The 13,519-nt window shown below is 44.6% G+C and overlaps 1 protein-coding gene across 3 annotated transcripts in view; it reads left to right on the top strand.

Annotated features, from left to right (window-relative positions):
- Positions 1–5: 5 nt before the first annotated feature.
- The window catches only part of MCM10 (minichromosome maintenance 10 replication initiation factor), a 34,556-nt gene continuing 21,042 nt past the window's right edge, over positions 6–13,519 (top strand). For 2 of the 3 annotated variants that reach the window (XR_003093702.1, XM_025202307.1), the window contains exons 1-11: positions 6–64; positions 1,263–1,324; positions 2,306–2,638; positions 3,631–3,735; positions 4,288–4,428; positions 4,982–5,156; positions 6,107–6,272; positions 7,834–8,001; positions 10,519–10,635; positions 12,006–12,205; positions 12,984–13,084. Coding sequence is in view for 2 of the 3 variants with exons in the window: in XM_025202307.1 (XP_025058092.1) it covers positions 1,318–1,324; positions 2,306–2,638; positions 3,631–3,735; positions 4,288–4,428; positions 4,982–5,156; positions 6,107–6,272; positions 7,834–8,001; positions 10,519–10,635; positions 12,006–12,205; positions 12,984–13,084 (1,513 nt within the window). In the remaining variant the exon portion in view is untranslated. Of the gene's footprint in view, positions 65–126; positions 233–1,262; positions 1,325–2,305; positions 2,639–3,630; positions 3,736–4,287; positions 4,429–4,981; positions 5,157–6,106; positions 6,273–7,833; positions 8,002–10,518; positions 10,636–12,005; positions 12,206–12,983; positions 13,085–13,519 lie in introns of those variants that run through there. The other variant, XM_006022133.3, reaches the window with a different exon arrangement.

The raw sequence follows: 13,519 nt of genomic DNA, 5'->3' as shown, positions 1-13,519 counted from the left end.
CGTCGAGGAAAGCGTCTTCATTGGGCACCTTGGGGGACGTTAACGCTCGTACCTGGAATCGCAGGTGCTAACTTCAGGGTGTGCGTACGTGCGCTTTTTGGGAGGCTGCTCCGAAGCGGAGATCCGCCGCTTTGTTGCAGACTTGCTGAATCGAACGTGCTGTACGTGCCGCGGTGGGCTGACGCGCGCTGCGTTGAGGGCGAAACGTGTGTCTGCGCAGAAAACGGCGGCGGTGCGTTTTCGAATAAAAACGGCTTCTAAGTGTTTAGGTTCAGAAGGACCGCTGCTGTTTTCTCAGCGCTGACGTGCATTTCGCCGCTTGTACGATTGTAAGGGTCGTAGCGCCGGGTGCTTGCATGTGTAAAAATGGTGTTTATGCGCAGTAACTGGCTTTGAAGCGATGCTGATGCGCAGTCGACTAATCCTCCTGTGCGTGGGTGCATTAGCATGGCTTTTGCCCCTGCTGCGGCTGCGCGCATGCACGCAGCGTTTATATTGGCCGTGTTATCGGCCACATCAGACGACAAAAGCTCATTGCCGGTACTCTCCATTTTCCTCACATTGGTGCCGATCTGATATGGCACTGATGTATTGGTGCACCTCTGTGTGGTACGTTGATACGTACTGGCTAACATCAGTGACAGCTGGGTGGGTGACAGGGCAGAGTCTAAAGTCCAAGCTCCTTTGAGGGGGGTCATTTGCTATGTTCTTGTAATTCATCCCCCAAAGCATCCCTCCAATAAAGAAAGTCAGTGTGTGGATATAGAAAAGATGTGCACTAGGAAGGCCACGTGGTTTGTCTGCCCTGTTTGTTCCCCCTGACATCTTTTCCTGGTCCTCCTGTGACCTGGGCATATTATGCTGTTACATCCCTGTCGTTGCATTGGCAGTGCCCATGTCCTCTGTTCTTAGCTGCGGCGTGGTTGGTGTTTCAGGCACTGTGCTGGGTTGTAGCACGTAAGGCTTTAAAGTGGAGGTCCTGGGAAGTCCTTGAATGAAGGCTTGCCTAGAAATGCAAGGGCTGCATTCAGTGGCTCAGGAGATCTCTACCTGAACTGCCGCCTCTGTTCTTAGATGTGTAGAGGGGATGGACAATGTCATGTAGTGCTTAGGTCATGAGCGCTGAGTCCTTCAGAATGGCAATTCTGAATGCTATTAAAAGCAAGAAACCTTGGATGGTTTATGTCCTTAGTTTATTCCTGTTGACCATGTTTTATTTAACTTGCAAATAAATAATTTTGCCCCTGTTCTCTCCCTGACAGGTGACATTTTTTTTTTTTCCTTTGGGCTTGCTACTGAAGACATCCTGTTGAAAACATGGAGGGTAAGATTTGCAGCTCTCTTTTGTCCACCCTTTCCTGTCCCCCCTGCTTCTTACATTTAGAGCTGGTAGATTTGTGCTTTTTAACAGTGTTTGACTAGCAAGTGCCTTAGAAGTAGCAAAAATAGATCCCCTCCCAGCTCCTCGTAAGCACCTTCACCTTGTGCTGGTCCATCCCTTTTGTGGCTTTGCAGCTTCTTTGTCATCAAAGTCTAAATCATGCTGATTGTGCCTTGCTCTGAATTTTGATTCCAGTCTGTTAATTTCTCTCATTCTCTCCCTTTATTTCTCTGCTGTCTGGTTGCCTTTTCCCCCTGCCGTCTGGTTTTCCTTCTACTCTGTTCCCTTCTCTCTCAGGTCTGCTGCCCAGCTACCTGGTTCCTAGGTTTCCCTGGATATGTGGGAACATATGTTAAGATTGACAGGTTGGTCCAACCCATGGGGGGATCACTGAGCCCTTTGGCCAGATCTGGCTTCTACCTTTACCAATCTCTGGGTTCTCCTTTGCAGTGAAGGGTCTGGTCTCTGCTAGAAGCAGCTGCCAATGTAAAACTGCGTGCCTTGCTAGCTCTCAGCAGACCATGGATGGTCCAGGCACTATGGTTTGAGAGCCTCTGTAATAAACACAAAATAAATATAGAACCAAGAAAAATAGAGTGCATACCCCAAAGTCTCCTCTGTCTCCTTTCGTGACAAATCTGCCTTCTCTTTCTTTCCCATTTATTTTTTTATTATACATAGTAAAATTTGAAAGAAAAAATGATTGTCACGTTTAAGTTAGAGCAGAAGAATAGAACCTGTGCTTTGACATCTGTCTTTATTTTAACTGCAGCTCGGTTTAGAGCAAATTGATAGTGCAAGAAGCAAATCAGCGCCCTGACTAGAGCTAGGCAGTAGTTGGCTTATACGAGTAGAGTAACCTGGAAATGGCAGGCTTCCTTGAATTGGGCTGTAGTGATGCTTGATTTAATTAATTTATTCCAGGAGATGAGGACTTGGAGCTATTGGCTTCCCTGTTAGACGAAGATGTGGCAGCTGAGGATGGGAATTGCCCTGAAGAGGAAGAAGGTTGCTCAGAGGAAGCAGGAGAACCTGATGAGTACGATGATCTGTTTGATGCAGAGGATGATACCTCTTACACCGAGGAGGTTGGGTCTGAGGAGAGTGAAGCCAACGAGGAGAAGGAAACTGTGGCTGCTTTGTTTGGAGATGTGGATGACTTGATAGAAGAAGAGAAAGAGGAAGAACCTGCACAAGAAATACCCTGTTGTCCAGCCCCCAGTCAAGAGAAGGAGAAAACCAATCAGGAGTTACAAGGTTTCTCAAATAGCCATTTTTGGCCAATTTACCAAATATAGTTCAAGTCATGGTTATTGCTAGATGACTCCTGAGACTAAGTGGATGGCTTACTGGTGTTGGCAAGGAATAGAGAGACTTTTCTGCTTGATTTCTAGTTCAAATGCGGTTCTGAAGGGAAGCAACTGGAAGTTCTTGTATAGACTAGTCAGTTGCTTGAGCTAAATAAATAATGACTTAGTCCAGTTTTAAGTGCTTACAGGGCAAAATTAATTGCTTTCCAGTGGCTACCTTTGTCAGCTGACTCCAAAGAAACCAGACCTAAGAGGGAGTTTTGCTTACTAGTAGTATACATTAGTTCTTGTTTTTTTGCTGCCTGTGTGGGCCAGATGCTTACCTGCTACCAAGGCATTCAGCATGAAGGCACAAATATTTCACCGTACTGCAAGTGAACAGGCATTATTCACTGACCCTATCTCATGATTAGTAAAAAAGAGATCTAAATATATCCCACACAACATGGCATGCATGGGCGACTGGTGCCTCCTGAGACTGGGAGGGAGGGGGGGCCCAGCAGCCGATCGCCGACTGGGAGGTGGGGTCCTCCAGTGGTCGATTTGTCACTGCTGACACTTCTCTCAGTGCCCCCAAAATCTCAGGGGAGGCACTGGCTGACGCTTTGCTTGTCGCCTCCACTACCCGGCTGGCGAGGGCCAATCTTTGCCTGCCCCCCCCCCGGTGGGTCACCTATGATGGCGTGTGTTGAGTTGATTGTATGGCAAAAGAGCTCTGTATTAAAGAACACTTAAGCTCCAAGGGGCCTTTTTTAATTAATTTGGTTCAGTGGGACACTTACAGAGAGAGAGCTCAAATTCAGTAATGGCACCAGTTCTTCCCAGTAAACATCTCTGCATTCCTGTGAAGTAGTAAAGGCATTGAATTTCTAATAATATTGTTAATCTTAGCTTGCAACAGGTTTGTGTTATTTACATTTATACTTTATTCTCTCGTAGATGAGTTGAAGAAGTTGCAAGAGCAGATGAAGAAGTTACAGGAGCAATTGCAAAAGACTGCCATTGAGCAGCCGTCCAGCTCAGGCCCAGTAAAGAAAGCTCCAGGTATGGAGGCTAATTAGGTTGTTTGTCTAAAACCCAGCCCTGTGCTATATACTCTGCTGTTACAAATCCCTTGTGTGACCCTGGCAGGACACTAAGCCTCAGTTTCCCCATGTGTAAAATGGAGATGATTGATGCCCCATGAGTTGTGAAGTAGAAGCACCAGAGGTTCTCAAACAGGTGCTTAGTGCCTGTTGTTTGAAAGAGACCAGTGTCCCAAAGCAAATACGGCTGGGTTCCCATTGTGTTTGTAACGTGGGAGGCAGGAGTGACACCATTGTATGTTGGATGTGGAATAGATAAAAATGGGGGATTGGTTGTGCTTTACTGCAGTTCAGTGCCTCAACATACTGTGGACAGACGAACCACAGAAGATGAGCTGCTGGCTCCCAGCCATCTGTTGCTTTTGGTGCACAGGCTTCAATGGCTGGCTGCAGCATGGATTTCCAGTTTCCTGCATGTAAATTCTTATACAGGGAAGTGTTTTGTTTGAGCAGTTCCGGCTGCTTGTGAACAGGTCAGGAGGTCTCCTAAATACCTTTTGTGTTTGTGCAGCAGGGAAATTGCCCTGCGTGCCCTTAAAGGAACGGAAAATGCAGACACTACAGGAGTCACCGTGTTTCTCTGCCCAGCTTGACACACCTGCATTACCACTAACTAAACGGGGAGTCCAGAAAGCAAAGCTTTCACCGGGAGGTACGATTCTTACTCTTGGGTTCTGGTGCCTTAGAGTCGCACTACTGCTCAGTAGAGATTTAGTCTCTGGTCTTCATTCCCAATGGAAACGTATTGAGTGACCTTTAATTTAGTAGTTATGTACCTGCAGCAGCTTACATGTGGGAACAAGGAACTTGGGGCAGACTTATTTATCCAGCTGAAGCTGATCTCTGTGCTATAACACCTACCTTGCTACCAAAAACTAGTTGGGCTTGTTTAGTGTTAATTCAGATATGTCTGATATGCAGTGTGCTGCAATTCTCATCCCTGGAAATGAGAGTTATACAATAGATTTTGGACGCTGACGTAGCCTGTCTTGGAAAATGCTATCACTTGCAGCATTTACAACTGAAATGGAACTGCTCCTTGAGATTCCAGTCCAGGGAATAGGCCTGTACAGAAAGGGCAGTGTAAACACTGATTAAGTATTCCTATAACATGGGCTCAGTTGGTTAAGTTTAGGCTGGTAGAATTTTTAAGTAAAAATATTATTTTTCATTAATTTATGACTAATTTTTTCTGTCACTTGCAGAGAACAAGAGTCCTCCTCTAAGGACAGTATTAAGTTCATCTTTTCAGCCTCTCAGATCTATTGAGGGGAACACACCCAACGTTGGAGTCAAAGAGAGGACTTCTCACTTGCCTGGATGTTCCACTGTGACTGATCAGCCAGTCTCTGTGGAAGCTTTCTCTGGCCTGAGATTGAGGTTGGCAAGCCAAAGCTTTTTTGTATCCCTTTCAAATAAGCAGAGAGAGGACATGATCTGTCCAGTGTATAACGATGGAGGCTGAAATGCATTGTGAATAGTGGGCTCAGCCTGTCAGGGATTTGGTATACCTGTATCTTATTTATCACTTCCCCATGCCAGAATATTCATTAGTCAGAGAGATGTTGAAGTAAAGCAGCGCCATTGGTCAGAAGTTAGCAGTTGGATAGTAACATGCTCAGACACCCATTTTTCCTCCCCTTTACAGAATGCCGACTATTCTTTTAAAAATGTCCTCATCATTTTGTTAATGTGCTTAGAAATGCTTCTCGTGATTATGCTCCAAGGACAATGGGAGGAGGCAAAGGAAAAATGATAGTCGGATTACACTGGCACTTTGCTACGAACTGCAGGACTGGCCCACTGTTGCTCAAACAAGATTTGCAATACTCTCTGTGATCACAAGAGGTCTCCTGTTACCTGAAACAGCTCCTTTCCCTAGAAACAGTACTGTGTTTACAATACTCACTCCTGCCTGGGCAGCAGCAGTGTTCCTCTAGTCTAGTCATCATTAAAATCAATAGAATTAAGTACACATGAACCTTGCAATGCACACACTGTACCACAGTATATGATGGATCAACACAAGTTTCAAGGCTGTTGAATATTGATGACTGATACTTTTCAGGTGATCTCAGGAAGTGAAATAAGGCACAGAACATGCTTTATTTCATACTCTCACAGATCTTCCTGCAATTTCTCAAGGGGAGTATTTTAGCTCTTTAAGCATAGACCGAGTATTTCATAGTATACAGGAAGGCGCAATCCTGCAGTGATTAGGGGATGCTTCAGTGGTCTCATGCCCTAATGAATTTAAATCTGTTTTTGCAATTCTAAATGTTCTGGGCTGGCTCCAGGCATTTGTGCTGATATGTTAATATTTACTATAGAAAACCCCGTGTATCGTCAGTTGAAATGGAGAAGAAAATGGCTGGACGGAAGCTGATCCGACTGTCTCAGCTTCAAAACAAACTTGCTGGGGAAAATCTTGAGGAAACGGACTGGGTAACGTTTGGAGTGATAATGAAGAAAATCACCCCTCAGAGCTCAAACAGTGTAAGCAGTTTCATTGTATCATAAGCTTAGTCGTAATGAAATGATAGTGTTTTCACTGAAGAGCTAATTACGTTTTGCATGCTTTATCAGCCAGCTCCAGATTTGCCTTTTTTTAATTAAAACCAACTGTATTAAATATTCCAACTAGACAAGGCTCATATGGTATTGTTGGTGTCTGTGCTCATATGAACCTAGACTGCACTGATTCTTCTGTGTTGGGTATTGATATGAGAGCCAAGACACGTGACACTGTATCCATTAGGATGTGTAAATCTGCTCAGGGATGGTTTAATGTAAAATGCAGGCACTTTCTTAGGCGTAGGGACCATAACTTAGGACTTCTGCACCTCAAATAAGTGTCCTAACTGCTATTCCATGATCCTTCTGGTCCAGTGGATCTTAAAGTCATTCCACTGTGCAGCCAAGAATTCAAGAGGAGGAATGCAAAGTGCCCAAACCTATGCTAGCAAATAGCCTAGTGGTTGTGACACTCTTCTGAGCTGGGATTTGAAGCTGCTCAGGCCAAAGAGAAACTGTTAACCTGTATCTTATCTCCTGAGCCAGTGCTATAACCAGTGGGCTGTGAAAGGTGACATCTCTGCCTGGGCCTAAAAGAAGAGAGTGAGTTCTTTCAAAGAAGTCTTATAGGTACCTAGCCTCGGGAGAGGGGTCTGGCCTCTGGATCCCAGGTGGACAGAAGCATCTCCCTGAGTGGAAAACAGCTGCTGCAAAGGGAAAAGATTTCAAGCATCTTCCTGTACTCAGTATTTCCTATTGAGTAGCTCTAGCTGGCTCCCTGCTCAGTGTATTGACTGTTTTTCATCTCCATTGTCATGTGTCTGACTTCTCCCAGACCCTGTATAGGGAACCTAGGCCCCTATCAGAGATGCGAGCTGCTTGCAGTGCCTAATTTTTAGGCATCTAAATCATAGGATCAGAGGAAAGTATGTCTAGAAGGGACCTCATGAGGTCATCTAGTTCATCCCTCTGCTCAAGGCACGATCACCTCTGACTAAACCAGTCCTTAAGGGCTAGATCTAATAAATCCCTTTTCCTGGCAAAGACGAGTTGTACCCTATTGCACACCTACCAGGGTTTTACCCTGTCTCGTTCTAAAAGGGCCAAACCATGCCTTTTCTACCACTTTCCTTGGGCTCATTCGGAAGGCTAGGATTGTGCATCAAGGAGTTGAGTATTAGGTGTGAGTTCTAGCTTGAACTTTGAGTTTTGGTTAAAATGCCACTTCAGTTTCATCAGCTGTAAAATGGGGTTAATTTGTTATTCACAGGGTTATTGTGGACTAATAAGAATCTGTGAGAAGTGCTGTATGGCAGTTAAATATTAGTAACAGCAGCAATAGAATGGCCGGTTAAAAGGCTATTTTATCTTTTGCAATTACCTGTGTTAACAAATAGCATCACACGCTATATGCTGCTTAGAGGTCATAAAGTAGAAACAAAGGCAAAAGAGTAATGATTTTAATGGTGACTACTTTAAGCATGGGCAGTATTAGTGGTCTTCTTGTAAAGATCTAACAGAAAGTAAATTTTGTCTGCTCCAGGGCAAAACCTTCAGCATCTGGCGACTGAATGACCTGCGTGATCTGAATAAGTGCATCTCATTATTTTTGTTTGGTGATGTCCACAAGGAACACTGGAAGACAGACCAAGGCACAGTCATTGGGCTGCTCAATGCTAATCCCATGAAACCTAAGGAGGGTTCAGATGAGGTAAGATGACTTTTCTTGGCCACCACAAGGAAAGGATAAGCAATGATTTAAAAAGAAAAGTTGGTTTAATTTAAATCAGATGTGATTTTTTTTCAGTTTAAATACACTTTTCATTGTAAAAATCTGTTTAACATTAAATTATTTTTTTTCAAAGTTGAAGAATGAGCTGGCAGGGATGAGATTTACTAGTTTTAAAATCATGAAGGATATGGTGACCATTTTTTTTCCCTTTGCTTAGTGGTAAATAAATGATGGTATATAATGAACTCTTCTCATATGTTACTAGGACATTCAAGATGGTTGCTTTTTATTAGTTTAATAAAATTGTTTTAAAATGCCTCTTTTAGGCATTTTAATTGAATTTCCTTTCCATTTCCATCTAAATGTAGCTTGATACATGTGAATAAAAAATACCATATAGTAAGCTTGTGTTAGCAGATGCAAATGAAAGCAGATCTACCTTTCTTAAGGTAGAAACCTTAGGTTTCCCTCGCTTTATGCAGGTTCTGTATGTGGGAATTCGCTCTTATGCAATGACTCTTTTTATACCAAAAATTTGTTATATGCAAGATAACTTTCACTCTTATGCGATTGGTGTGGTGGAAGCCTGCAGTTAGCTGCTTTGTGTAGTGCATCATGGGAGTGATGCGCACCAAAATATAGTCTCCTGTGTGGATCTGTGCTCCTTGCTCATTGTCTGTGACACATTTCTGTAGTTACCATCCCCATTATAGCTTCTAAGCGTCCCACTAGCTTATCTCCTACCCCTCTCCCTATGCTTGTGTGTACTGTCTGCTGTTGGTGAATACCAAAGTTGTCTTGTAAAAGTGGTAGAAATGGGTCTGGTGGTCAGTACAGTTGAGGTCTTGTAAAGTATCCCTATTCGTTGCATTGTAAAGTGGGTTCCCTTTATGTGAATTCGAGTTATGCACCATTTTCCAGGAGGGCATGTACAGCATAACATGAGGGAAACCTATAAAGGGAACAGATGCAAAGCTTTCTGCTTCCTTGCAAGAGAACACATTGGGACGTTATCATTCTGCAATACAGGATATTGTAAATAAAAAAGGGGTGGGGTGTACTGATAGACCTTCATCTCCTTTTTCTCACTTGTTTGTAAGCCAGGGGCAGGCACTTTATTTTGGGTGGAGGGCTGCTTGCTGAGTTTTGGCAAGCCATTGAGGGCCACATGACAGGCAGCCCAGGGCAGATTATTCATTTTTTTTTTTTTAGGGGCCCCGTGGGCTGGATAGAATGGCTTGGCGGGCCACATTTTGCCAGCCCCTGTTCTAAGCAGACACTATGTCAAAAAGTTCTTGTATTTTCCCCTTTTGATTCTTTTCCCATCTGAACATCCACCTTGGAGATTTTTTTTCCCCCAGTCCTTTGCATCAGGGACCAGGGATGACACTCTTGCATTCAGCCCCATGTCAAAATGACTGGGCCTATCCTCTCAAACCAGTACCATACGTGTCAGCTTCTGAGGAAAGTCTGCAGCATTTCAAGCACAAGGAGTGGCTGAGGGCTTGGTGCTCCCTTGGTATGTAGCGTGTTGGTCTGAGCCCTCAGGCCAAGCTAAATCATCAGTTTTGCCACGTTCCATTCAAGTGCGTCGCCTTGGGGAGAGGCCTCAGGCACTTATCCAAACTTATTAGAAGCAATCAAAGCTATGTGGGTACACAGCGTAATCAACAGCTCTGAAGCTGACTAGCTCCTCTCATTTTCAAGGCTTTCTTACTCCCTGTCAAAGCTGCTAAAAGAAGCCTTGAAAATGAGGTGAGAGAGGAGCTGCAGAGCTAACTAGTTCCTGTCATTGTCAGTGCTTCTAATAGCAGCCCTTTGACATCTGCTTCCCTTTCCCTGTCTCTGGCACAGTTAAGGGGTGCACATGCAGTTACAATGAGCATGCAGTCAGCTGCAGCATAATTCAAGCTACAGAGCAGAAATGCTGACAGATTTTATATGCTTAATATACAGATAACCAGCATTTGCTAAAATATGGTGTTTCCCAAGCTGTGGGAACTGTTCCTTGGGGAGGCGCATGCACATCACAACAGTCAATGCCCCCTTACTTGAGCCACTGTCACTACTTACCTTGTCACTAGCTCCTGCTGCTGCTGGTAAAGGGAATCGGTGACGAGAGAAGTGGCAGCAGGAGCTGGAGGACAGGTGGAGCACAGGAGTGTCCGACTTTACTACAGAGGGATGTAGACCCATAGGGTTTGGGAAACGCTGCTGTCATGAAAATGATAGGCAATAAATTGGGACCCATGCTGCACCATGCAACCAATTAAATTATCCAAAATGTGTATAAATGAATGACACGGTCAAGTGACCTGAAAAGTCCAAGCTTTTGGGACTGAACTCAAAAGCCCTCTGTTTATCCACTGATAATAAATAAATATTGTGTGGTCCTCAATAATACAGCTCGCTTACAGCAGTGCCTCTAAGGATGACCACCATTCATGAATCTGTTTATGGAGCCTTATCTTTACTCTTAGTGCTTTTTCTTTTTAGGTATGCTTGTCTGTTGATCATCCCCAGAAGATCCTGCTCATGGGTGAAGCCCTGGATTTGGGCACCTGCAAAGCCAGGAAGAAGAATGGTGATCCCTGCATGCAGAGTGTCAATCTGGTCTGTATCCCTCTGTCTCTAGGCTGCCATTAAACTATTAATGTTGTGAGCTGTTGGTGATCCTGCCTTGAGCAGGAGTTTGGACAAGCTGATCTCCTGAGGTCCCTTTCAGTCCTATTTTTCTAACAGCTGGGCGATGTATGTCATGCAAATAGTGATAGTGATCCAAGCCATCAGAGAAAATGCAGTCACTTGAGGATAAGGTTTAAGGGGAAAGAGGTGACTCAATATTGAACATGGTGGGTCACTAGCTGAGTGGGGTGGCATTTGAAGCACACTTAGAATGGAACAAGGACAATAGATGTATAAGATGCATGCAACAAATTTAGAATATGTCTTCGGATCAGTTCATAGGGTCGTCTATATACAGCATCCTAAATGTCAACTGAATTATCCAGTGCAACAATAATGAATCGTGGGGAAAACTTTTCTGGCTGAAGGAACTGACTGGCAGGTCCTAATTGGCTGAAAATGTCTGACCTGGGAGTTACTGCTACTACAAACAATGTGCAGATGAAAGTTTAAAGATAGAATGAAATCATTTCCATTTTGTTGCTTACCAGGCTGAGGGGGCTGTTCACAGCATTGAACTTCCTGACAGATTTTAATCTATATTGTCTTGAAATGTGTCTAAAAAATTGTCATTCAAAATAGCTGTACAGTACGTCTTGCTTCTACTGTTACTTTTCCTTTGTACCTGTGCACTTAAGGAGATTATAAATTCTGTGGTCCTAAAACACGGAAACAGACAGGTAGATGAGTCATCATCAGAAATTAAACCTTTGGCCTTCCCAGGCTCAGGATGAGCTTATTCGATAGGGAAAATAAAACATTTAATGCAGGGGTTCCCAAAGTTTTTATGCCGTGGCCTGGCAAACGTGGCCCGGAAGTGGCCGTGGCCCGGCAAACTGCGGCCCAGCAATCACAGCTGACTGCGGCTGGAATTTCCGGCTGGCAGAAAGGTAAGGCCAAACCCTGTGCTGCCTTGGGCCCTGCAGGAGGAGCCACGTCCTCTCCATCCGGCTCTGGGGGGCTGTGGTTTGCCGGTCCGTGGCCACTGCTGGTCCAGCAGCCAACCGTGCTGCAGACCAGCAGTCAACCTGCCGTGGCCCGGGGGTTGAGAACCCCTGCTTTAATGTATGAGATTTGCATTTTTTCCGTCTAGCAATTGGTCCATAGCAGCCCACTAGTCACAGTAGTAACGGCTTATGTATGCATTTGCCAAGCTTGGTTTCTTGCTTATAACCCACAATATCTGTGCATTTGCAGGTCAGTTATGAAAAGACCTTGTTGGTTGTCTCGGGAAATGCTTTTAATTTTAATCATCTGTTAGTTTTCACCAACAAACCTTTCTGTCTTCTTCCTCTCAGAATGACTGTGAATATTGTCAGTATCACGTGCAATCCCAGTACAAGAAACTGAGCTCGAAGCGGGCAGACCTGCAATCCACCTTCTCAGGTGGCCGTGTTCCGAAAAGCCTGGCTTGTAAGAACCCCAGCTTGAAGGAGAGGCTGTGCCGGGAAGGCTTTTACTACGGAGGGGTTTCTTCAGCAGCTTACGCAGCTTCTGTGTAAGAGAACCACTAAACTTCCCTGGAGGCTTCTTAAAGCACTGTCTCTGGCTTTTGAGTACATTTCCTTCCTGGCTATGTATAACTGAGCCTCAAGGAAGCTTCAGAGAGACCCTTCGACTAGCCCCTTCCTTTGGTTTGCAACCGTACCTTGTTTTGCCAGGATATTGCTTGTCTCCATAAGTAGAATCAAAGCTTGGATGGCAGACTTCTCTAAGGGGATGGTAATAATATGGCCAAAGCAATAATCCATTGGGAGACAAGGGCCTGCTGTGCTGACTTCTTTCAAATGAGCCATGTCAGTGGCAGGAAAGTCTCTGGATGTGTCTCTTGCATTTGGGTTTTTCAAGGCCCATTCCAAAGCCAGGAAGCTGGAAAGGCTTTGCTGGAGGTTGCCCAGTGTTTGCAAAACACTTTGAGTCTCTCACCAATGCTACTTCATTAAATAAACTGAATTTGTATGCAGCAAGTAGCTTCTCTCTCTTGAGCTAACGTCATCCAGCTTCATCACAGTGTTTGTGATCAAGTATCCTCTCGATATTATAACCACGTATATTGAAATCTAGAGAGAAATGGGAAATCTAGTTTTGATACCAAAAAGAGGCCAAGCACAAAGTTCCTACTTCAGACAAATACCTGCTTAGGCAGAAGGCTGTGTAATTGGAGCTTTCATTGAATGGCTGAGATCGCACTCAAGCTCAAATACCAGCCCTTATCCTTTTCTTGCTTCAAGTCATTGAATAAAGCTCACTTTTTGTGGGGTTTTTGTCTCTTTTAGTGCAGCAGCTGCAGCTCCAAAGAAGAAGATTCAAACTACGCTCACAAATCTGGTCGTGAAAGGAGCCAATGCAATTGTACAGGAAGCTAGACAGAAAATTGGTAACGTTGTCTTTCTTCCTCCTCCTCAGATGTTTTCAGCTGAATGGGTGATAGGTCTGCAGAGCCCGGGATGCGCAAGCTAGAGATGCTGGGGATTTGGTAGTTTGTACAGATGGTATTTTTCAATTCACTTCCCATTCCCCTTGGCATCACAGCTGCAGGGCAAGCATTGCTAAACAAATGTCCAGTATGTTGCATTCAGGCAATGGCCAGTGTCAAAATCAGTGCTACCATGGGGGGCAGTGCCAGCTTTCTGATCTCCAATTGTGAATCAGTGGGTTAAGACTTATAATTGAATAGGGTATTGGAAGGTTCCAGGAGTACTGAGTGTGCTCCTGAGGAACAGGCAAGCTGAATGGAATAGCTCAGACCAGAGTCAAGCGCCTACTGAGTGCTGAGCACAGAGGGACTGACTGGTGCCCTGTTCAGTGGCAG

The sequence above is a fragment of the Alligator sinensis genome, unplaced genomic scaffold, assembly GCF_000455745.1.
Source record: "Alligator sinensis unplaced genomic scaffold, ASM45574v1 scaffold1216_1, whole genome shotgun sequence".
NCBI classification, from domain to species: Eukaryota; Metazoa; Chordata; order Crocodylia; family Alligatoridae; genus Alligator; species Alligator sinensis.
Note: the sequence above shows the minus strand (reverse complement) of the source record. Positions and strands in the feature narration are given on the sequence as shown.